Source organism: Halichoerus grypus, chromosome 15 (assembly GCF_964656455.1).
Source record: "Halichoerus grypus chromosome 15, mHalGry1.hap1.1, whole genome shotgun sequence".
Classification (NCBI taxonomy): Eukaryota; Metazoa; Chordata; class Mammalia; order Carnivora; family Phocidae; genus Halichoerus; species Halichoerus grypus.
The window spans coordinates 16,250,723-16,277,056 of NC_135726.1; the positions used below are offsets into that span (position 1 = coordinate 16,250,723).

A 26,334-nucleotide genomic window follows, 5' to 3' on the forward strand; every position below is an offset into this window, starting at 1 on the left:
TACACATCTGTTTATATACATGTGCAGAGAGAGCTAGCTAGATAGCTGGATGGACAGATATAAAGCCCGTCAGAAAAAAATGAATGCTCAAGAGCCAAGAAAGTTTTGAAGAAGAGCAGTCTGAGAAGAGATATGTCCAACCTGATGCTCACACTCCCTCCAAAGAAAACAGTGAGACTGTAAAACCCATTAGGAAAAAATACAACTGGATCCCTACCCCATATCATAAATCAAAATAAACTCTCAATTGATTAAAGGGTTACATATTTTAAAAACTAATTAAAGAAAACTGTCACGGGGCACCTGGCTGGCTCAGTTGGTAGAGCATATGACTCTTGATCTCGGGATTGTAAATTCAAGCCACACGCTGGGTGTAGAGATTACTTAAAAATAAAAATCTTAAAAAAAAAAAAAAAAAGAAAGAAAGAAAACTATTACAAGTATCATTTTAAGGAAGGTATCTAGCTTTATTTTTTTCCCAAGCAGTTAGCTTTGTGGTTCTCAGACTTGAGCACACATCAGAATTCCCTGGAAAATCTGTTAAAACAGATTGCCGGACCCCACCCCCAGAGTTTCTGATTCTGCAGGTTTGGGATAGGGCCTCAGAATTTATATCTTTTTTTTTTTTTTAAGATTTTATTTATTTATTTGAGAGAGAGAGTGCATGAGCCAGGGGGAGAAGCAGAGGGAGAGGGAGAACCAGGGTCCCTACTGAGCAAGGAGCCTGTCACAGGGCTCAATCCAGGGCCCAGGATCATGACCTGAGCTGAAGGCAGACATTTAACCGACTGAGCCACCGAGGCACCCCAGAATTTACATTTCTAACATGTTTCCAAGTGATGCCCATGTTGCTAGCCTGGAGACCACACTTGGAAAGCCACTTGGTTAGCTGATGGTCCTAATGCCATCTGTTCACCTTTTTTGATTCTCAATGCCCCCTTTATCATATAGTAAATTCTATCTATATTGGAACATATTTGGAAAATAATATATGATGGAGGACATATCACAAGGATACAGGAGCAAGTTTGAAGAGACACCCACTGGCCAAACCAGGGATAATGTGAGCATCAAAATAATGGCAGAAATAAACTATAAACCACTAAATAAAATAAGAATCCATGAGTTGAGACTGATAATACATACCTACATGCCTAAAAGAAAAGGAAATACTCTTCCTTGCAAGAGTAGACCAACTAGGGGCGCCTGGGTGGCTCAGTTGGTTAGGCGACTGCCTTTGGCTCAGGTCATGATCCTGGAGTCCCGGGATCGAGTCCCACATCGGGCTCCCTGTCCCTCTGACCCTCCCCCCTCTCGTGTGCTCTCTCTCTCTCTCTCTCATTCTCGCTCTCTCAAATAAATAAATAAATAAAATCTTTAAAAAAAAAAAAAAGAGTAGACCAACTAATAAGTGTACAAGGAATAATAAAACTGGGGCAAAAATTTGCAACCCACACAGTAAACTGATTCAGAAAAAAAAATCATTAATGAATGCAAAAACAAGTAGGTGAAGGTGTGACAAGGGACAGATATTTACATAATCACAAAGTATTATGCCTCCCCATAAATTACTTTTTAGTTATAAAAAGAAAATAGTCATTTTACCGTGGAGAACCTGGCAGATACCACTTTAACCAAATGATCAAAGTTAACATCGTTAACAATGAAACACGCTGAGTCATGTGCCTCCTGATATTTTGCACTTAGAAGGACACAATATCATTTCCTGATTGTTCCTGCCAAAAACACATACCCTGAATCTAACTCTGAGGAAAACCCAGACAGAGCCAAACTGAGAGGATTCTACGAAAAGACTGGCCTGAACTCCTCAACAATGATAGTGTCATGAAAGACAAAAACAGGCTGAAGAACTAATCTCAGATTTAAGGAGACATGACAACCAGATGCAATGCATAATTTTGCACAGGATCCTGGATCATGGGGAAAAATCACTTTAAGTGCATTTTTGCCACAATTAGAAAACATGAATTAAGTAACAATATTGCAAAAATGTTAGGTTTCTTGATTTTTTTTTAAAGATTTTATTTATTTATTTGACAGAGAGAAAGGGAACACAAGCAAGGTGAGTGTGAGAGGGAGAAGCAGACTCCCCACCGAGCAGGGAGCCTGATGCAGGGCTCAAACCCAGGACCCCAGGATTACGACCTGAACTGAAGGCAGAGGTCTAACAAGTGAGCCACCCAGGCGCCCAGTTTCTTGATTTAATTGTACAGTGGTTAGGTAAGAAAACATCCTTCTTCTTAAAAAACAGACACTTAAGTACTTAGGGACAAAGAAGTACAAGGTTCCCCCAATGTTATAGCAGCAATGTCCACAATAGTCAAACTATGGATAGAGCCCAGATGTCCATCGACAGATGAATGGATGAAGAAGATATGGTATATACATATGATGGAATATTACTCAGCCATAAAAAAAATGAAATCTTACCATTTGCAACAACATGGATGGACCTAGAAGGTATGATGCTAAGCGAAGTAAGTCAATCAGAGAAAGACAATTATCAAATGATTTCACTCATATGTGGAATTTAAGAAACAAAACAGGATCATAGGGGAAGGGAGGGAAAAATAAAATAAGATGAAATCAGAGAGGGAGACAAACCTTAAGAGACTCTTAACTATAAGAAACAAACTGAGGTTGCTGGAGACGAGGCTGATGGGGGATGGGGTAACTGGGTGACGGGCATTAAGAAGGACATGTGCTCTCTCTCTTGCTATCTCTCTCTCAAATAAATAAAATCTTAAAAAAAAATAATAAGGACATGTGGTATAATGAGCACTGGTTGTTATATGCAACTGATGCATCACTGAATCCTACTTCTGAAACTAATAATATACTATATGTTAATTAATTGAATTTAAATAAATAAAATTTTTTAAAAGAATGATATATACATGGAATATAATACTAGCAATAAAACATAGTGGCATAATAATAATAAATAACATGTATTGAGCATTCAAAAAAAAGTACAAGGTTGGTAATTTAAAGTGATTCAGAAAACGATTATAGATGTATGTATAGACAAAGACAATGTTAAAGCAAATGTATCAAAATATTAACAGCTGGGTGCAGGGCATAGGGGAATTCCTTGTCACACTCTTTTAACTTGTTTCTCAATTTGAAATTATTTTAAAATAGGGAAGGTTTTTTTTAAAAAATCTACTTCAAGCTACAACTCCCCCCTTGCAAGGAGGACAATCTGGTAGTGCCAAGATCTGCAGGGTTAATGAGGCCAGCTGCAGGAGAGGGGAACTACAAGAGAAAATCAATCGAGTCTTACATCCTACCTGCTACCAATTTAGAAAGAAATCAAGATCATCCAGTGGGCGGATACAGATGAAACATATGCTAATAACTACCGAAGCTTGCAAATGCCCCTAATAAAAAGGTTTTTAAAAATCAATATTCGAGGGGCACCTGGGTGGCTCAGTCGTTAAACGTCTGCCTTCAGCTCAGGTCATGATCCCAGGGTCCTCGGATCGAGCCCCTCATCGGGCTCCCTGCTCCGCAGGAAGCCTGCTTCTCCCTCTCCCACTCCCCCTGCTTGTGTTCCAGCTCTCATTTATCTCTCTGTCAAATAAATAACATCTTAAAAAAAAAAAATTAATATTCAATCCCAACATCTGGCTTCCACACAGAGATGAGTAGAGCCAACCTTAAGAGCCAAACCAGTCCTTTGAGTCAAGTACTTCTTGCAGCCACAGCCAGGTCAATGTCCTTGCAGAAAGTCGGCCAAGGCTGACCCTTACGCAACTGCAGGACTCGAGCAAAGCCCTCCACCAGGCATAACACACCAGCTGAGTTTCCCAGTCAACTTTCAAGTCCATCCAGGGGACAACAAGGCAGCGAATGAAGGAAGGAATTGAGTCGCGTGGCGCAGAGAAACACCAAGCAGGACAGGCCTTTTCCCAGGCAAAGCTGTTTCGGGAAGACCAGGCCACAGTGAGAGGAGTCGCCTAACTTGCTGTGACCTACTATCCTACGTAACCGTATTCATACTTAACACACCACTCTGGACACACTCCCAGCCTAGCAGCTCCCCAAGGAATGCAGGTGCCAAGACCCCGGAGCTGAAATATCTCATGTTAATGAGAGCCTCTCCACTCCATACCCCCAGAGCTTTTGCATTTGTCCAGCCTTAGAACTCTCCCTTGAGGGGCGCCTGGGTGGCTCAGTCGGTTAAGCGTCTGCCTTCGGCTCAGTTCATGATCCCAGGGTCCTGTGATCGAGTCCCACATCGGGCTCCCTGCTCCACGGGAAGCCTGCTTCTCCCTCTGCCTGCCGCTCCCCCTGCTTGTGCTCATGTGCTCTCTCTCTGACAAATACATAAATAAAATCTTAAAAAAAAAAAAGAACTCTCCCTTGGAACAACCTTGGGGCTGCCTTCCATTTAGGCAAGCAGGTCCTACATCAAGAAACAGGGTCTCTGCCACCACCTCGAGGATTTGAACCTCCCCAGCTCTGGGAAGAAAAGAATCAGAGGAGGCAGGATGACTACCACGGCTACCACAGTTACTACGTCTATAGTACTCACGTGTGTCAGGCCCTGTGCTTAGCTCATTTCATCTCCAAATAACGTTTTACAGATAAGGAAACAGAAGCACAGAGAAGTAAGTGACTGTCCGACATCACAAAGCTCATGGAATCAGCATTCAAACCCAGGTAGTCAGACTCCGGAACCTACGTGTTCTTAACCACTTTTCCATGCAACAGATCTGTAACCAATAGAAACAGCCTTGCTCTAAACAGAAGGCTTTACGAAACCCAGCTGGAATGTTATGTATCTCATCTATGCCATTGTCATCCTAGATTTCCTTTTCTACGAAAAAACAGCCCAATGCCCTGCGACAACCCACATTTTCCATCAGATTTGGATCTGATGTGCCTCACTACCCCAGCCAGCCACACACACACACACACACACACACACACACACACACACAGTGCTACGGCTGGTGCTGGACAGCAGGAGCTGCGGGGACGGTCACGCACAACATAAGCACCGGGAAACAGAGAAAACATCCCTCTGAATGTTTTCATTCTGGGCTCAAAGAGAAATCTGAATCTCTTTGAGCCCTGAATCACTCTGGGCTCAAAGAGAAAAACCGCAACAGCAATTACAAACAAGGAGCAGGACACAGCAACAGATACGGATTTGCCACTAGAAAACTGTTGGACAGTTATCTACCAAAGCTAAACATACATCCACTCTGTGAACTGAGGGCCCTATATAAAAAGATAGATAGATAGATAGATAGATAGATAGATAGATAGATAGATAGATAGATAGATAGAAAGAAAGAAAGAAAGAAAGAAAGAAAGAAAGAAAGAAAGATAGACAGGCAGACAGACACACACACACACTCAATAGAAATATATGTATATGTCTTCCAAAACACACGTATAAGAATGTACATAGCAGCTTTGCTCATGATGACCCCAAACTGGAAAAGAGCCCCGATGTCCACCAACAGGAGATTAAACAAATAAATTGTGGTATAGTCATATAATAGGAACTTTAACCCCTATAAAAAAATAAACCAGTATTACATGCAAAAGCATGGGTGAGTCTCACAGATACAATGATGAGCCAGGCCAAGAAAATGTACTGTATGATTTCACTGATAAAAATTCAAGAATAGGGGCTCCTGGTGGCTCAGTTGGTTAAGCAACTGCCTTCGGCTCAGGTCATGATCCCAGGGTCCTGGGATCGAGCCCCGCATTGGGCTCCCTGCTCGGCGGGAAGCCTGCTTCCCCCTCTCCCACTCCCCCTGCTTGTGTTACCTCTCTCGCTGTCTCTCTGTCAATTAAATAAATAAAAATTAAAAAAAAAATTCAAGACTAGGCAAAACTAACCAATAGTGATAGAAATCAGAATAGTGGTTATCTCAGGGTGGGCATAGGGATACTGACTAACAGGGATGTGGGAATCTCCTGGGACCCTAGAAATGTTCTATATTTTGATCTGAGTAGTGATTACACAGATGTGAACATATGTAAACATTCACTGAACTATATCACTTAAGGTTGGTGCACTTTTCTTTAAAAGAAAAAAATGTGAATACCCAGGGGGGAAAAAATCAAAGCCAAGTTGAAAGCATGAATGTTTTCATCATTAAACAAGACAAAAATAAATGCACTGTAAGCTTTCAACTCAAAAAGCTATAAATGACCAACTGACTGGATTAAAAAAAAAACAGATCTAGGGCAAGTAGTTGAAAAAGTTAAAGTTAAAAATGGAAATATTAGAAAATAAGGTATAATTGATCAAGCAGTCTTGTGAAAAATAAAGAGCAAAAGTTAAAACAAAAATGCTTATACTAGTCAAGAAAAAAAACTGGGGGGGAAGGCACGCCTGGGTGGCTCAGTTGGTTAAGCGTCTGCCTTAGGCTCAGGTCATGATCCCAGGGTCCTGGGATCGAGCCCCACATTGGGCTCCCTGCTCAGCGGGGAGCCTGCTTCTCCCTCCCCCACTCCCCCTGCTTGTGTTCCCTCTCTCGCTGTGTCTCTCTCTGTCAAATAAATAAAGTCTTAAAAAAAAAAAAAATTGGGAACAAATACCAAAAATTTTAAGTGAGAAAGATGAGAAACATTTTTTAAATGAGAATGCGATTTAAAATATTACTACTAAAACAAAAATAAATAAAATCTTTATACTAATAAATTTGAAAAATCTCATGAAACAATTTTTCTCAGAAAATATGAATTAACAAAACTGATGCAAGAGGAATCAGAAAAGCTGAACAAACCAATCATTATGGGGTAAAAAACTGAAAAAGTCATCAAAGAATTCTTTCAAAGAAAGCAGCCAGACCCAGATGGTTTTACGGGTGAGCTCTTTCCTGCACTCATGGAACAGATAATTCCCATGTTATAGAGTCTGTTCCTGAAGTTGGAAAGAGCTTCAATTTACTTTATAAAATTAGCTAAGCCTCGATTCCAAAGCTGACAAAAATAGTACAAAACTACAGACAAATGCCACTTATGAATATAGGTGGAAAACCCCCAAATAAAATTTTAGCAAACAATTCTAACAAAATTTTCAAGGAATAATCCAACATGAGCAATTGGGTATATTCTAGAAATCTGAAGATTGTTACTATTATCCCAATAGTGACCTTTCTAAATAAAAGATTGATTTATTTTAGAGAGAGAGAGCATGAGCAGGAGGGGGAGAGGGAGACGGAGAGAGAATCTCAAGTGGACTCCACACTGAGCCCGGAGCCCAATGTGGGGCTCTGTCTCACAGCCCTGAGATCACAACCTGAGCAGAATCCAAGAGTCCGACACTCAACCAACTGCACAACCCAGGCTCCGGCCCCCACAGTTACGTAAAAGATATTTGACAAAAATTCAACACCCTTCCTGATTAAAAAACAAAAACAAAAAAAGCAGTAATTAATAAACCGAGGGGGGTGGGAAACAAGAAGAGGTTACTAACACCCAACTTTACACCCAGAGAAGAGTCATTAGGAAGCATGGTTACCAGACAGGGTGGAATGCCAATTTCATCACCACTGAAACAGGAAGTTGTATGCAAAGCAACTAACAATGAAAAGAAGTATAATTATTTCCTAATGTGAGCAAAATTATCAATCTTAGAAACCACATAAATGTCTACCAAGAAAACCCAAAAGAAACTACTGAAAACCTATACTAAGAATTCAGCAATTGAATGATTATAAAAACAAACAAAACAAAACAAAAACATGCAGAAACTAATAGTCATCTATCAACAACACTGGACTAGGAGACCAAACAGGAAAAAATCCCACTAAAAATAAGATCAAAAATATTTTTACAATTTAAAAGAGTCTATCTAAAGATAACTTCAAAATGATTTGAGTGAATTTACAGACACTCCATGTTCCTAGGTAAGAAGAATTAGTATAGACATTCTCCATAAAGGAACTTTACATAGGATAGAATTTCCATAAAATATTAAGGGAATGGGGGGGAAGAGAGGAGGAAGAGGGGAAGAACCTGAGAAAATAATTTAAAGTTTAGGTGCTGTTGTCATATATGCAAAGAAAAGAGGGGGAAGATTTTAAAAAGCAGACAAGCTCAAACGGTCAGATATTAAATCATGGTAACATTACAACAGCTAAAAGAGAGTGATTTTAGAAGTCTAATAAAACAACAGATGAAATGGAAAATCCCTCACACAGGCCCAAGTATGTGTCTGTGTGTGTGTGTGCATGTATATTTTATTTACATATGTATACATTTTCTTAATACACGCTGAAGGTAACAACTCAAATCATCAGGGATGATAATCACAGATGGATTATTCAGTATGTACTATTAAAGCAACCAGTGAACTACTAGGGAAAAATTAAATTAGATCCCTACTAACACTGTACACAAAAATAAACTCACTTAAAGAATTAAATGCGGCGGGGGAGGACGCGATGCCTGGGTGATGGACACTGGGGAGGGTATGTGCTATGGTGAGCGCTGTGAATTGTGTAAGATTGATGAATCACAGACCTGAAACAAATAATACAGTATATTCTAATAAAAAGAAAAATACAGAAATGCAGGGGCGCCTGGGTGGCTCAGTCGGTTAAGCATCTGCCTTTGGTTCAGGTCATGATCCCAGGGGTCCTGGGATTGAGGCCCCCGTCGCTTCTCCCTCTCCTTCTGCTCCTCCCCCCGCTTGGGCTCACTCTCTCTCGCTCTCTCAAATAAATAATCTTAAAAAAAAGAATTAATGTGAAAAAATAAAATCACAATGAACTAGGAAAAACTAGAGGTGACTATTTACCTGAACTCAGGATGGAGAAAGCCTTTCATAAAGGAAAAGGTTACAAATACAAAGAGTGATGAGTCAACTGCAAGTTTAAAACATCTGTTTGAAAAATAGAAAAAAAACCTACAAAATTAAAATGCAAATGAAAAACCGGAAAAATATTTATAAATTAAGACAAAGAGAAATGGCCTTAACATATAAAAAACTCTTTCAAAACTAAAAGAAAAAAATGCACACTTTGATATAAAAAGAGCAAAGAACATTAATAAGGCAATAAACACACTCTAAAAACATTCAATCTCCCTCAATAAATCACAGCATCAAAAGGCAGAGCGAAGTTGGGGTAACTTCAGAGGCATAACGACCAAATTCAATGAGTAGACCTTGTATGAATCCAGGTTCAAGCAAACCAACTTGAAAACAACACTTTGAGACAATGGTGAAATTGAATAGGAACTGGGTATTAGGTGATAATAAGGAGTTCATGTTAATATTGCTAGGTGTGATAATGGTATGGTAATTATATAAGAAAATATCATTTTTGCTCCCTCTCTGGGCTCAGACCTAGTTTGTGGTGACATGGCTAAACAGACCAAGAAGGTCAGAATCATTGGTTCATGTGAGACCCATTATGGTGCCTCTCGCAGGAAAACGGTGAAAAAGACTGAAATAAGCCAAGCACACTTGCTCCTTCTGTGGAACAACCAAGATGAAAAGACGAGCTGTGCGGAGCTGGCATTGTGGTTCCTGCATGCAAAGAGTGGCTGGTGGGGCTCAGACCTACAGTATCGCTCTGCGGTCACAGTAAAGTCGGCGGCCATCAGAACCTTGAAGGACTTGAGAGACCAGCAAAAGCTCTACCATCTGAAACATTACTAGCCTAAAATAAATGGGTTAATTTTTTTAACAAAATAAAATTTTAAAAAAGAAAATATCCTTTTTTTCTAAGACACATGCTGAAGAATCTAAAATATAATACTGAAACACCTGTAATTTACTTTGAAATACTACAACCAAAAAAAAAAAAAAAATAGATGAAGCAAATCTGGCATAACGTTAATTATCAAATAGACCAAAAAAAAAAAAAAAAAAACCACATTTTTTTCCAATAAAGGCCAAGATGCAAGAGAAACCAGCAGTTTTGACCACTGCTGATGGGAGAGTAAATTGGCAGAACTTTTCTGGACAATAATCTTGCAATATGTGTCCAATATCACAAGTATGTGAAAAATGCTTAAACCCATCAAACCCATCTTCAATAATTTATCACAACTATCAAAATAGGCAGAAAGGTTTATAAACGTATAAGTTTACCATAGCATTATTTGTGACTATAAAATACTGAAAACAACCCCAATGTCCATCACACAACCACCTGAGAGACGACTACCAGTAGTAGTAGTATACTTTGGAAGTATACTTCCAAAACTACACTTTGGAAGAATAATTGAAGCTATTTCAATATATTGGGGGGGGGGGTGCCTGGTTGGCACAGTCAGCTGAGTGTCCGACTCTTGGTTACAGCTCAGGCTGTGATCTCAGGGTTGTGAGATCAAGCCCCACGTAGGGCTCCGGGCTCAGCATGGAGTCGGCTTAAGACTCTCTCTCCCTCTGCCCCTCCTCGTGCTCGCTCTCTAAATAAATAAATAAATAAATAAATAAATAAATAAATAAATAAAATCTTTTTTTTTTTTTAAATAAAGGGCAAATACTGTATGATTCTACCTATATGAGGTACCTACTCAGATGCATAGAGACAGAAAATAGAATGATGGGTGGTGGAGGGAAGAGAGTGAATGAGTTGTTTGATGGGTACAGAGTTTGAGTTTGAAATTCTGGAGGCGGACAGTGGTGACGGTTGCACCATGTGTTTGTACTTAACTGCCACTACACTGTACACTTAAAAATGGTTAAGATGGTCAATTTTACGTTAAGTGCATTTTATCACAGTTAGAAATATATACGTAAAGATATATTGAGGGGCGCCTGGCTGGCTCAGTCAGAAGAGTGTATGACTCTTGATCTGGGGGTCGTAGGTTTGAGCCCCAAAATCCCCGTGTAGAGATTACTAAAAAAAAAAGTAAATAAATACATTTTTTTAAAAAGATATATTAATACATTTTAAAGAGTAAAAGGCATGTTACAAAATATTATGTTTACGTATGATCTCAATTTCGTTTCATTGATGTCTTAAATACTTATATTTGCACACAGGAAAAAAAGGCTCAGAAAAATATATGTCAAAATGGTAGTAATTATCACTAAGTACGGTGGCTTACAGGAGAATTTTATTTTGTGTGTCTGTGTGCTTTTGTGTAATTTCCAGTTTTTCTCACAATTACTTTTATAATCAAAAGCATGTTGACGGAACAAATGAAGAAGGGGAAAAAAAAAAAAAGGACAGTCATACTGGCTGCTGATCCTCATGCGAGAATGTCCACAGGTATATTTCCAAATGACATAATAAATGTAATCCTCCTTGATAATCAAATTATAAAAGGAACGCTAGAGTTTGGGAAATAAAGACCAACTCAGAAGATAAACCATCAGGAAATTAAAGGAGAGGCATATTCCTGGTTTTAAACAACTCCTGAAGCTGGAGTGGGTTCACCACACCTCTGTGTGCCCAGCAGAAAGGGAAAGACCAGAGGAGCCTCCAATACCACTCAAGTGGCCTGTCAGAAAGGACAGGCTCAGAAAGAAAAGACCCTCGAATCAACGCAGCGCTCTCCCTGGGACTCAACACTCCCCACCCCCACATCTCTCTTAAGCTAAATCCACTTTCAGAAAATATTTTCTAGACAGCAGACATCAAGAGAAAAAGGAGCCTTTCTTTCCGTGGCATTCCCCCACCACATATGGTACTGCTCTCAATAGAGGCTTTATGAGGGAGGGTCCAGATACCACAGCCATGGGTTATGCCATTGACCACAAGCAGCAATAAACAGACGTTAGGATTTAGATTTCCATGCAGCAGAGGCACCCTGAATAATTAAGACAGAGCTTCCATCACATTCCAACATTCGGTAAACGTTTACTGAGTGCCTACTAAGCACAAGGCACTATTTGTAACACCATCCCCCCCCGCCATCCCACCACCCCCACCTCACACACACAAACACACGCCACTTCTTTGTTCTGCTCAAGGACTCAGACTAGGAAAGTGATGATTTAGGCTGGAGGCATGGGACAGTTTGATTCAACATGTCACATGTCACCCGGATTGGGAAAAGAGCAGAGGCAGAGGGAGAGCATTCAACCTCCAGAAAGGATCAAGGGGACACATCACTGCATCCCACTGGGAGAGCCCGGGGACAAAAGAAGTGAATCCGGCAGTGCTGGGCTCTGGCCTTCCTAAACCTCCACGACCCATTCCACAGGGAACAGTCACGGCAGCCCCTGGTCCTGGAGGAGACTGCATCGCCAGGTGTATCCATGGCGTGAGGGAGAAATCCAACCCTTCGAATTCTTCTCCCCACCCCCACGACTGAATCGTGTCGCCACGCCTCCATCATACGTACTTCTGCCCCCATTGTTCTTCAGGACATGGGAGAGGTTCACAGAGGCGGTGCCCAGCAGTTCATTCCTCAAAGTATGGCAGCTCCAGACCTTCAAATCTAAATGACTCTGGGCCGTGACGTTCCTGGAAAACAAAAACTTGATTAATCACATCTGAGCACATTGGTCACTCCTACAACGTAGAAGAAAACAGATAAACTTACTGCTGACATCTTGGAGGGAGGGGGGCAACCTCAAACAGGAAGACACTCACACGTGTACTCTTTCCCCCCCCAAAGCTGACCCTGTAACCATCTAGCTAATAATGAACGCTCTGTGAGCTCAATGATGTAGAAACACCTGGTGAGAGGTGCCCTGCGTACCAAAGGCAGAGGAGTTAGCGGGGTCACAGGAAAGCTGCATCTCCCACAACCCCCTTGGAGCACCTCCTCACTTTCCCCCTCATTACTGCAAAGAGAAGGGACTTTCTCTTACAAAATGATGATCTCATTCCAGAGAAGCTCGGAGCTCCCAATTCGCTTCCCCGTCTTCTTAGTCTCACTGGGGAGTCCATCCACTGCCACCTCCACAAATGAGTTAATTCGAGGTTGACGATTATGCACCTTGGGCTTTGCTGACACCACTGGACGGGAAAGAAAGGAAAAGTCGAAGATGAGTCAGAAGGCTCCCAGGTGCCCCCCTGTGGCAGATGTTCCGCTCTTTTTTGTTGTTTCTTTTAAAAACTACGTTTGGTATTTTTTCTGATCCTAAAAAAAATTACTTTTAAAAAAATGTGAGGATATTTTAAAAACTATGAAGCATAAAAAAAAAAGCACTCCTAACCTGAAAACACTGGGATAATTATCATTAAGATGTTGGCAAATCCAGACTTTCCAGACTCTCATCTTTTATGCCCCCAATTCTTTAAGAATTCTTCTCCCTCCAAAATCAATTCTAAATGGCTGCAATATGAGCCAATTGTATAGATATGCCATGATTTAGTTAACTATTCTTTCAGTGCTGAATAGATTGCTTCCAATTTTTCACTCTGGGAAAATCATCATGAATGTATATATTTGCATGCATTTCTCAGTGTTCCTCCAAATGATATGAATATTTTTTCTTCAAACTGCTTAATTCCTTTGCAAAAAGGATAAACCCATGTAGATGCCAATATATCCATTTCACCACCATCATACTGAGTATTATGTTTTTTCACTATTTAGAAATCAGAAAGGTAAAAAAAAAATCATATAAATTAGGTAAGGTTTAATGAGCACTTATGACAGACACTAGGCTATGCACACATCATCTAAATGAATCCTTAAAACAAACCCATGAGGCAGGGAATATATCATCACCCCCATTTCACCCAGAGGAAGCAGGCTTGGGGAAGTTAAGTCATTGCCCCAGGTGACAGAGCCTGGGAGCTTCAAACCAGGATGTGCACCCAGGCAACCTGACTCCCCACCACGCTGTATGTCATTACCAGATTTTGCTTATTTGTTCTATTGCTGTTCTTCAATTACTAGTGAGGTTGTATATGCTTTCCATGTGTTTGTTAGCCATCTGCATTTCCTATTCTATTGTATCCTTCATGTGGCATCTCTGATGTTTATTTGGTACCTGCAAGCCAAGCTGAACAAGTATACAAGCATCTCTTAGAGCATATATTAGCCATGGTGGAAACTCCAGGTCACTGGGATGGAACACACCTAAGGTGTCCTCCATCCCATGCCCCAAATCAGAGCATGTGACTGGCATTTCTTACCCATGAGGCAAGACAGAGCTCCCCTCCAACAAGGTTTAGCAAACCTCTCCCTCCCAGACCCTTCTGAGAGGTGAGAGTCCTATAAGGGTCCACAACTTGACAAAGGACAAAACTACCTCTGGATTCTTTTAGCAATACCTGTCTTTTCCGGGCCCAAAGAACAGTAGAGAGCAAGTCAAAGAACAACAACAGCAAAAGTTGTGGCTAAGATTCAGAAGCAATAGGGGATGGTACGAGGAGAAACAGGTGGTGGTGGTGGAAAATGTGGTCCAGAATAGAAAACAAATACTTTTCACACAGACCAAGGTTAACTGAGGCCACCTGGTGGTGGGAGAGCAGCTCTGCACACAGAGCCTTAAAAAGGGGGGGAAGGGGGGAGGACTAGTTATAATTATAGTCCTATCATTTTGAGCTAGACAGTTTCTTTGAAATCAACAAGTTCATAAGGAGGGCACATGATATAATGATTAGCACTAGGTATTATATAAGACTGATGAATCACTGAACTCTACCTCTGAAACTAATAATACACTATATGTTAATTAATTGAATTTAAATTAAGAAAAAAAAAGAAATCAACAAGTTCAAACCCTTCATTTAATAGTTGAGCCAATTAAATAAGGTGCAAGGAGGTGAGATAACGTATCCAAAATCAGGGAACTCCCAGGCCAATTCTTGGAACTCTGTTCTAATGTTTCCTTTTTTGTCCTAGCTTTTTCCCCTAGGTTTTTTTGTTTGTTTGGAGGTTTATTTTTTTGTTTTTGGGGGGTGGGGTTTTTTGGTATCTTTACTTTCTTTTTTATTTTGACATAATTTCACATGTTTAGAAAAGTTGCAACAAAAATACAAAGAATTCCTATAAACCCTTCACCTAAGGGTCACCAAATATTAACTTGTTACTATATTTGCTTTATTATTCTCTTTCTCTTCCCTGATTCTCTTTCATACACATACACATCTGTTCCTGAAACTTTGAGAGTGAGTTTTAGAAGATGCTGTGCCCCTTTTCTTCTAAACGCTTCAGTGTATATTTCTAAGAACAAAGACATTTTCGGATACCATAGTATAATTATCAACATGGAAAAATTTAACAACCTTTTAAAACTATGATCTAATGTACAGACCTCATTTAAATTTTGTTAAATGTCAGGGTGCCTGGGTGGCTCAGTTGTTAAGCGTCTGCCTTCAGCTCAGGTCATGATCCCAGGTCCTGGGATCCAGCCCCACATTGGGCTCCCCACTCCGCGGGAAGCCTGCTTCTCCCTTTCCCACTCCCCCTGCTTGTGTTCCCTCTCTCGCTGTGTCTCTCTGTCAAATAAATAAATAAAATCTTTAAAAAACAAATAAATAAATAAATAAATAAAAATAAATTTTGTTAAATGTCCTATCAATGTCCATTATAGCAAAAGAGAAAAGAAACTTTTTTTTTTTTTTTTGGTCCAGGACCCAATCTAGGATTACATATTGCAGTTGGTAGTTTTATTTTGAAATTTCCAATCTACAGAAAGGTTTAAAGAATAGGACAATAAATAACTGTATACTCGGCAACAACTATCCTTTTGCCCCATTTGCTTTTTTAAAAAGCCTTTTCACGGGACACCTGGGTGGCTCAGTAGGTTAAGCATCTGCCTTCAGCTCAGGTTATGATCCCAGGGTTCTGGGATTGAGCCCCGCGTCAGTGGGCTTGAACTCACAACACAAAGATCAAAAGTCATGTGCTCTACCAACTGCGCCAGCTAGGTGCCCCACCACATTTGGGGTTTTGGTTTTGTTTTTTTTTCTATGTGTGTGTCTATATCATTGCTATTCAAGAGAACCTCAGTGATAAGGAAAAGTTCTATGCCAACACAGTCCAATGCATTGCCATGAGATACATGTGACTACTGAGGACTGGGAATAGAGCTCTTACGACTAAGGATTTAAATTGTTAATTTAATTTTAATCTTAACATAAATAGTTCTATGTGGCTATAGTGGCTATCGTATTGGATAGCACAGGATACAAATACATGATATCTATATCTATATATGTGCATGACTAGGCATATACCCACAAACTTTTTTGGTAATCCATTTGAAAGTTGTAGATATCATGACTTACCAACCCTAAATACTTCCAGAATACAACTCTTAAGAATAAGGATGTTCTAAACGTTGTACACTTGAAACTAATACAACACTGTATGTTAATTATACTTCAATTAAAAAACAAACAAAATAAGGAGGGCTGCCTGGCTGATTCAGTTGGTAGAGCATGCAACTCGATCGCAGGGTCGTGAGTTTGAGTCCCATGCTGGGCATAGAAATTCCTTTAAAAGGCGGGGGGGGGGGGCAAGAAAAGCGGGCGCCTGGGTGGTTCAGTTGGTTAAACTCCAACTCCTGAACTCAGCTCAGGTTTTGATCTCAGCGTCGTGAGCTCAAGTCCCCAAGCTGGGCTCCACGCTAGGCATGGAGCCTACTTAAAGAAAAAAAAAAAAATGAAAGGGAAGACATTTTCCCACCTAACCACACCATCATTATTACACCTGAAAAAAATTTAGTTACTCCCTCTATCATTTGATATTCATTACATATCCAAATTTCCCCAATTTTTCCAAACATATTTGTTAGAGCTGTTTCCCCCAAACCAGGATCCCATCAGCATGAGCAAATTGCATTTGGTTGCTGGTTTCTTAATCCTTTAAAATCTAGAATGCTCTCCCTTCTTTTTCCCTGACAATGATTTTTAAAGACTTCCACCAGCTGTCTCATATAGTACACCAAATGCTCTGTTTTTCTGATTGTTTTCCTCATGACGAGATTCACAGTGAACATTTTTGTCAAGAATACTACATAGTTTACATTGTATGCGTCTTACTATACACACTAGGTTGTCCTCCTATTGTGGATGCTAAGTTTGATCCTCTAGTTAATGTGGGGTCTATCAGGTCACTCCACTGTAAAGATGTATCTTCCCCTTCATAAGTTATAATTTATCAGTGGGATGATTATTTTGAAAGTTTCTTGTTCTTAAAACACAAGCCAAATTAAAGGCCTCAGCATCCAAGCAGATTTATCTGGAAAGTTTATTTACTGTTCGATGAAATATAAATGCCAATTTCACATCTTCACATAGAATTTAGCTTTTAAAGTTAACAAATAAAGCCAAAAAAAAAAAAAAATCACACATGGCCAAAATTATATCCTTGAGAAGCTCTTAGGAAGGCACAGAACAGAGTCCTTCAATAGGTTCCCACCAGCCAGCTTTTGCTTTGTTGTGGTTTTCAGTGTTCAGTTTCTCAGTGCTTCTTGAGTTATATATCAGATAAAATAGCTCGCTTATGTTTAAGGACCTTGCTGTATTTTAAAAGTGTATTTTAAAACTCTAGGACTGCATTACAGAGAGGCATAAGGGAACTGAGGCAAAGAGAAGGAATAGCAAAGTGACCTCTCCCAAATTACACTACAGGCTCTCTCAAAGAAACACATCGGACAAGGAACCAGCCACAACATCTATTTTGTTATTTCTCTTTTTCTCTTTCTCCCCATCATTTTCTTCAATGGTATTACAGAATCCCTACAGGTTAAATGCATCTATAGTCAGATGCACCTGAATTATCAAGTTAGCTCATTCCACACTAGTAAAAATTCACACTGAGGAAAGGCAATCAGAAATCTTTACAAGTCAAATGTGCTCCTGAATAATATGGCCCCAAAACAGGGACTTTATTATGTCACCAGGTTCTATAGGCAGGCTTCTGTTTTAACCTAAACTTGATAATTTTTAGACCAGGTAGTAAAAGCTAAAGTCCCAAGCTCAAAACCCTATGGAATTCACTCTAATGCTTCTCCCTCCTCAAGAGGGCTAGAGCAGACATGACACATCAACAAAAATGATTAAAATGTATCAAGACTACTTTTTTAAAATCAGTAAGTAAATAAGAAACAGGGGAGAGAATATGAATACACAATCTACAGAATAGGAAATCCAAATTTCCCTTAAACATAGGATAAGATGTTAAACATCATTTATAATTAAAGAAATGTGAAACAAAACTGCTGAGAAAACAGTTATTTTGGGGCACCTGGGTGGCTCAGTCGGTTAAGCGTCTGCCTTTGGCTCAGGTCATGATCCCAGGGTCCTGGGATCGAGCCCCGCATCGGGCTCCCTGATTAGCAGGAAGCCTAGTTCTCCCTCTGCCCCTCGCCTTGCTTGTGTTCCCTCTCGCTGTCTCTCTTTCCGTCAAAAAAAATAAATAAAATCTTAAAAAATAATAAAGTCTGACAACACATTGTGTTGGTAAAGATGTGGGGAAACAGGCACTCTCACGCACTCCTAGAAGAGTATTCCTTATTCCTTCCAAGGAAGGCAACCTGGCTCTCAAGATTACAAAACCATATCCCCTTTCATGTATCTTGGAATGTATCTTGGAAACTGGTAATATTAGTTTCCTCCAAGCAGGGGCACTGAGGAGCTAGAAGAAAGGAAACAATTTTAAAGTGTATAGAAATGAATAACATTTACATTTCAAAAATAATAATTTTAAAAAATGCCAAGACGATTTTGCCTCCAAATCACCGTGTCTCTGAGAGGCCAGAGCTGTGATAGTGAGTGCTGTCCCCGGGTCACCAGGCATCTCTCAGCCCCGTGACTCTTCCGCAGAGCTAAGACTACCAAAGCAACCTTCTGTCATTCAAGCGATATTCACTGACAGCCCACTAAATGTCTGGCAACGTTCTATGTCACTGAGGTATCAAAAGTAACCAAAACAGACAAAAATCACTATTTCTGTGTTTACATTCTACGTGCGCTCTCTCTCTCTCTCTCTCTCTCTCAAATAAATAAATCTTTAAAGGAAATAAAGCCATGAGGATGGACGAGATCACCTAGGGAATAAGTATAGACAGAAAAGGGCCCTGAGGCATGAAGGAATCACCATTTTCAACAATCTTTGCCAAAAGTTCCTTTTATCCTTCTTAAGAACCCCACCTATAGGGACGCCTGGGTGGCTCAGTGGGTTTAAGCGTCTGCCTTTGGCTCAGGTCATGATCTCAGGGTCCTGGGATTGTGCCCCACGTCTCATCTCAGACTCTCTGCTCAGCGGGGAATCTCGTCTCTCCCTCTCTCTACCCCTCCCCGCCCCCCACTTTTGCTCGCTCTGTCTCTCTCTGTTTCAAATAAATAAATAAAATCTTTAAAAGGGAAGAATTCCAGCTATACAGGCACCTGGCTGGCTCAGTCAGTGGAGCATGCAACTCTTGATCTCAGATTATGAGTTTGAGCCCCACATTGGGTGTAAATTTTACTTAAAAATAAAATACATACATAAAAAAAAAAAGAAAAGAAAAAAGAATTCCAGTTACATGGTAACCCTATGAGAATGAATAGTTACACTCTTCAGCTATTTCACAATATTTGGCTCTCAGACCAAGGTATGGTATAATTCTACCTCTTCCCCATAGACTGGGCTGGACCTCGAATGGTAAACATTTCACATGGTGCCACTCACCTTTCAAAGTAAGCTGAGACTTCTCAAAAGGCAGGGCCACTCCTGCCCGGCTGGAGCTGGCAGATGCCATGTCATCACCAGAAAACTGCAAGACGAACAGCAGGAGGTTTAGAGAATATCTGAGAAGAGACTGATGAACTGCAGCCATTTTTAATATTTGAGTTGAAAGAGATGAACCAAGAAAATATAAACGTCCAGGCAACTTTGTACTACTTTTGTCAGGGTGGAGTCTGTCTGTCTTGTAAGGACTACTGAGGCTAGATAGGTCTCTGCTGGCCTAGGAAGGGCACAGGACTATTACATCAACATTTACAGGACAGGGCCCAACATAACACTTTCAAAAGGAAAGTCACAGTTCAGCAATGTTTTAAAAATCCAAATTTTCAAATCGACAAAGGATATACAAATAGGGGCACCTGGGTGGCTCAGTCCGTTGAGTGTCCAACTCTTGATTTAGGCTCAGGTCATGATCTCAGGGTTGTGGGATTGAGACCGGAGTCAGGCTCCACACGTGTGGAACCTGCTTGGGATTCTCTCTCTCCCTCTCCTTCTGTCCCTCCCCCCTCACTCTCACGTGCACTCTCTAAAATAAAAACAAATAATAAAAATAATAAAAACAATAAAAAACAAATAGTAAATAATAAAAAAAAAGATACACAAATGGCGAAGAAGCACATTCTAGACATTGTAAGCCATCAGGCACCCCTGTCACTCCATCTTGGCTGGAAGCATAAGTCTATCTTGCATTTTGAATGGATCTTTTACTCATATACAATTTTGTAACATCGTCCTCTGTCATTTGAAAAATATTGGTTCACTGAGATATACAGACATTCCAAATGTTGACACATTTCATTATACACTATCAAAAAAAGCCCATTTGTGAATGTCACCACTGATCTCATCAAACAGATCTTTAAGCACCGGGAAAGTGTCAAGCTCTTAGTGGCAGATGCAAGTGTTCCAAAATTCTCATTTTCACTTAAAAACTCCTATTTTATCATTGGCAGCAAATACTGTCCGTTGTTTTCCTTCAAGTGACAGGCTCACTTCATTCATCTTCAACAAAATGTCTGCCAAATACCCAAATCTAGTAACTTTGTTTTTTTAAGTAAAAATAGTATTTCATGAAAAAAGCAATTCAGCTCTCAATTCAAACACACAAGTGCTTCTTCCCAAGACAACCATTACACTTGGGCGTACAGAAGGACTGCAGCCATATTTCCCTTCCATCACACAGAATAATAAAAAAAGATGTGCACAGAAGTCGAGACTTAATAAAATTAATAATTTTTACTGCTTCGTCAAGCACATTCTGAAGTGCAACTGGCCCTTCTGTTCTGTTTTTACTGCGTCTACTGTGCTGAGGAATACAAGGACAACAGCTCAGATTCGTGGCATTGCCTGGATTCCAGTGATGGCAACAACAACTGTACTCACCTTGGCTTTTGCACCATCCGTGCAAATGTAATCACAGTGAAAAAGGCAAATAAAGTTATTATGAAAACAGTTTTGATCTTGCAAAACCTTTTAAGCCTCAAGGGGCCAGCAGAGGCCGAAGGATCCCACCTGAGAACTGCTACTGTAAAAACGCTAACAAAGTCTTCTTCTATTCAACATCATTAATACCTTCTTTCATTCTGTTTGTTTCTGATCTCTCCTCCAGCTTCCTATTCTGAAGAGCTGTTCAGCCTTAAAACATGGTTATTAAGTCACCACATTTCTCTCAGAATGGAAACCCTTTATGTGAGGATGAAATGTAGCTACCATGAAGTCACATTGACTTTGACATCTTTCTGTAGCTGAAGTCAAATACTTTCATACTTCACGGTGTTAGCCAACACAAAGCAATGTGCCTTATTTATTGGGTATATGCAGTCCAAAAACATTTTACGTGGCTAGTTTTTTCTGGACTAGTCTGTAACAGGCATTTTACTTCAATCTTACACATGGAGCAGCAACGGAAACCTCTGAAAAGTTCTAGGGAGCATATAGGAATACGATACAGAAACTACTGGTAGCAAGTTCTCAAGACCAGACTTCTGTGTTATTAAGTCCAATAGTGAATTCTCAGTCCTCATCTTATATAACCTATTGGCAGCATCTGACATGATGGATCGATCACTCTCTTCCTTGAAATGCTTTCTTCCCTTGGCTTCCAGGACATCACACCCGCCTGATGTTTCCCCCTGCCTCTCAGGCTGCTCCTTCTCAGCCTCTTTGCAGGTTCCTTCTCTCCTCCTCAACCTCTAACCATCAGTGTCCCATAGCTCAGGCCTGGCATGTCTTCTGGTTATTTCATCTAGTCGTATAGCTTTAAATACTAGCCATTTGTTGACACTCCCAAATTGGTGTGTCCAGTACAAACTTCACCCTCGAACCTCAGACGCTCTTTGTCTAATGACAAAACTGATCTTCTGATATTCCCCCTCAAACCTGCTCCTCAGCCTTCCACATCTCCGTTAATGACAACTCCTTCCAGCCAGTGGCTCAGGCCAAAATTCTGGGGCTCATCCCTGCTTCTCCTTTCCCTCTCAAACCCCACATTCAATCTGTCAATAAACCTGTTGGTTGGGGGCACCTGGGTGGCTCAGTTGGTTAAGTGTCCAACTCTTGATTTCGGCTCAAGTCATGATCTCAGGGTGGTGACATCAAGCCCCATGTTGGGCTCTGTGCTGAGCGGAGAGTCTGCTTGAGATTCTTTCCCTCTCCCTCTGCCCCTCCCCACCGTGCTCTCTCTCTAAAATAACATAAAAAATCTTTAAAACATATATGTAAATCCTCTTGGTTCTACCTTTAAAATATCCCCAAGTTCAAACATTTTCTCCACCTCTATTATCACTATCTTGGTCCAAAGCCCTGTGATCTCTTACCCAGATTATCTTTCCCCTGCTCAGACCCTCTGCCCCTTCAATCTAATCTCTACGCTCAGCAGATTGATTTTTTTTAATATGTATGTCAGATTATATCACTCTGCTATTCAAAACCATTCAGTGGTTTCCAGTCTACCTCAGAGTAAAAGTCAAAGTCCTTAAAATGGAGGCCCTGCATGATACAATCCACACCCCTCTCTGACCTCACCTCTCTTTTCTCTCCCCACTTACTCCCTCCCCTGAAGCTACACAAGCCTCCTCACTGTTCCTTGAACATGCAAGACATGCTACCCTATTGGACTTCTACCCTTTCCATCTAGAATGTTCTTTTCTCAGTTGTCCACCTATATGGTTTATTCCCTCACTATCTCAGGCATTTACTCAAAGGTCACTTTCTTAAGAGGTGTTCCCGGACCACCCTATTACCCTACCTTTCTTTTTTTTTTTTTTAAGATTTTATTTATTTATTTGACAAAGAGAGACACAGCGAGAGAAGGAACACAAGCAGGGGGAGTGGAAGAGGGAGAGGCAGGCTTCCCGCTGAGCAGGGAGCCCAATGCGGGGCTCAATCCCAGGACCCCGGGATCATGACCTGAGCCAAAGGCAGACGCTTAACGACTGAGCCACCCAGGCGCCCCTTACCCTACCTTTCCATACACATTTGGAGCCATCCTTCCCTGTTTTACTTTTTCTCCCTAGCATTTATCACTGACATGATTCATATTGTATTGATTTATTGTATTTATTGTCTCTCTCTCCCCTAGAATGTAAGCTCCACGAGCGCGGAAATGTGTGTCCCATCTGTTAGCCCCGTAGCCCAGGTGTCTAGAATGATGCCTGGCTCTTAATAGGAACTCCATAAATGTTTACCAAATGAATGAATTTGAGCACCATTGTCTGAAATTTAAAAGGATGATGTTGTGACTCCTTAGACTAAATCTGTTTTGGTAAAGGAATAAAAAGATCAACTCTCTCTTTCCACCCAGCAGACTAGCAAGACATTAGAAGTCTGAGAAAAAGTGTTGGTGAGAAGCCTCATACACTTCTGGGGGCAAATGAGATGGTAACCTGGCAATCTCCGTAGAGTTCAAGATGCACATACTGCACCTGGCAGGATTCCACCCCTAGGTCTCTGCCCCGGGAAAAATCTTCCAACACGTGCCGAAGAAGCCATGTTCAAAGATGTTCATCACAGCAATGTTTATAATAGCAAAACTTTGTCACCCAACTAAATGCCCATCAATGGGGGAATGAATAAACTGTGATATACCTATAAAATGGAATGCTATGTAATAGCTGAAATATATGAATTCAATCTACATGTGCAAATCCCGAATTATAATGGTAAAAGTGGAAAAAAACAAAAAGCAAGTGAAAACCTAAGTGTAGTACGATGCCATTGGTATACACTTGAACTTACACAGAATCAGTTGTATATATTGCTGTGGCAAGACATAAATGGAATAAAAGTATAAAAGCGTGGCTGGGAAGTAACCACACCGAGGTAGGAACAGAAGTCACCCCAGGGTAGCACAGAAGGGAACATGAGTATTGATGTAAGGAGAGAGACCAAGAGGACTTCAAATGTATCTGCACCATTTTATCATTTAAATAAAAAGTTCTGAAGCAAATATGGCAAAATGTTAATATTCATTAAATCCAGATGGTGGTTTTTATGACTGTTTGTTATCTTATTCTCTGAACCATTTTACATGTTTGATCTTTCTCATAATTTAACGATTATTTTAAAGGGGGGGAAGATCATATCTTGAATAATGAAGGAAAGATTAATGACTATAAATTAAGCCTCAGGGCTTTCAGTAACAGAGGTTAAAGCACTACAAGCAGGAAATCCATTATTTACAGACTTAAAAAATAGAAGAATATTTTAAAAATCTTCACATCTATTGGGACTCTCTCTTTCCTAAGGCAACTCAACTAAGGGTAGTTTTAACGTAACATGTCCTCCCTGAGCTTTACTCAATTTAGCCTGTGGCCTGAACTCAAGAGAATTCAAGAGAATGAAACCGGCACCTCCCACATGGCCTGTTAAATGGGAGGAAGACCAAACCTCTTGATCTATATACTTCACAGCCCCCAAACAAAATCAATCAGATAAATTCTAAAGAAGGCTCAGAAGGAAGAAAGCCAACTGGGAAAGCGGAGAAACAAAGTAAATAACAAGTTTTCTTTCTCCAGTGGCTTTCATGATTACAGTCCAGCGTGTATTAACAATAATCAGTGTTATGTGGGGCACTGTCTGTCTTTCCAGATCCAATCAGGAAAATACCACCTTGATATTACAAGGTAGGTATTTTGAACTGTGAGACCTTTCCAACCATGTACAAAAAAAAGTAACCATTACTAGAGAAGAGAAGTCAGATCCCACCCCAAAGTATGTTTAACCTCTTAGCTTCTGCCTCAGGGTCCCATATGAGACATGGTCCCTAATGGGCATGAGGCTCCAATCCCCACTACTCACTACAGGAAGCTCATGAAACCCGAGGCTCAGAATTTACTCTGCACCTGTCTCAGCAACACTGTACATGGACTCAAGTAATTTTTTCCCTTGCTAGTAGCAATGGGAAATGTTTGCATCCAAATCACTCCCAAAAAAATGAGTTAGCATAAGCCCAGGGCAGAAAGGAGGAGGAAGGGGAACAATGTTTAAAGTATCACCAAAGGTTAGAGGTAAACACACAAAGACTTTCATGACTGAAGGGAGTAATGGATTTATTGGGAGCGGGCGGGGAAAACCGAAACTAACTCTGGTAGATTTATCCAAATTTCTTAAAAAAAAACTAAACACATATTGTCCTCTGAACCTATCCTCTACATAAATCTTGAAAAGCATTTTTTTATGGATGCCTGGGTGGCTCAGTCGGTTAAGAGTCTGCCTTCTGCTCAGGTCATGATCCCAGGGTCAGAGGATCGAGTCCCACATCGGGCTCTTTGCTCAGTGCAGAGCCTGCTTCTCCCTCTGCCCCTGCTTGTGCTCACTCACTCTCTCTCTCTCTGACAAATAAATAAAATCCTTTTTAAAAAAGCTTTTTTTTTAAATAAAATAGTAGAAAATATAAGAGTACATCATACATAAAGGAAAGTATTATTTCATGAAAAGTCTGTCCAGATAAAATTTATATGTACAAGTACACTGGATCATGATATAAAATACATTTGTTACTAAAGGTTGCAGTCAAAAAAGCGTGAGAACTGCTCTGCAATCTTCCCATTTTAGTTAGGGTTTCAGATTAGAGAGACACAAAACACCAAAAAAACCCAAAAAGTAAACAATAGATTTGGGGGCACCTGGGTGGCTCAGTCGTTAAGCGTCTGCCTTCGGCTCAGGTCATGATCCCAGGGTCCTGGGATCGAGCCCCACATCGGGCTCCCTGCTCCACGGGAAGCCTGCTTCTCCCTCTCCCACTCCCCCTGCTTGTGTTCCCTCTCTCACTGTGTCTCTCTCTGTCAAATAAATAAATAAAATCTTTAAAAAAGAAACAACAACAAGAGATTTGAGGACTAACTATTCACTCAGAGAAATGTCATCAGTTTATCATCATTTTAGGTCTGAGAAATTTTCCCACATCTATGTAAGATAACCTCATGGGCCTGGATGAAAGGTATTCATTCACTCGTTCAACAAATATTTACTGAGCATCTATTATATACCATGCACTGTTTTTGATGCTAGTGATACAACAGTGAATAAGGAAGGAAAAAAAAAAAAATTCCTTCCTTACAGGTTGCCCTGATGAAGAGCCAAAAAGACTCCCTCCTGGCTCCGGCGTGGAGAGGGAGAAAGTAACCACTGTAAAATATGCCGAATGTTCTCCACAACAAGGGCCTGCTCTCTAGGGAAAAAGCTTCACAAGAGCTTTATCCTAACTAGGGGGAGGAAATTTCCCTGACTGAGGCCCTTCTA

The 26,334-nt window shown here is 40.5% G+C and overlaps 1 protein-coding gene across 1 annotated transcript in view; it reads right to left on the reverse strand.

Moving 5' to 3' along the window:
- Positions 1-26,334, reverse strand: part of WWP2 (WW domain containing E3 ubiquitin protein ligase 2) — a 140,865-nt gene that overhangs the window by 100,208 nt on the left and 14,323 nt on the right. The window contains exons 2-4 of the mRNA XM_036070803.2: positions 19,537-19,621; positions 12,773-12,920; positions 12,301-12,422 (exon numbers count right to left, since the gene is read on the reverse strand). Of these exons, the coding sequence (XP_035926696.2) occupies positions 12,301-12,422; positions 12,773-12,920; positions 19,537-19,606 (340 nt within the window). The 5' untranslated portion in view covers positions 19,607-19,621. The remainder of the gene's footprint in view (positions 1-12,300; positions 12,423-12,772; positions 12,921-19,536; positions 19,622-26,334) is intronic.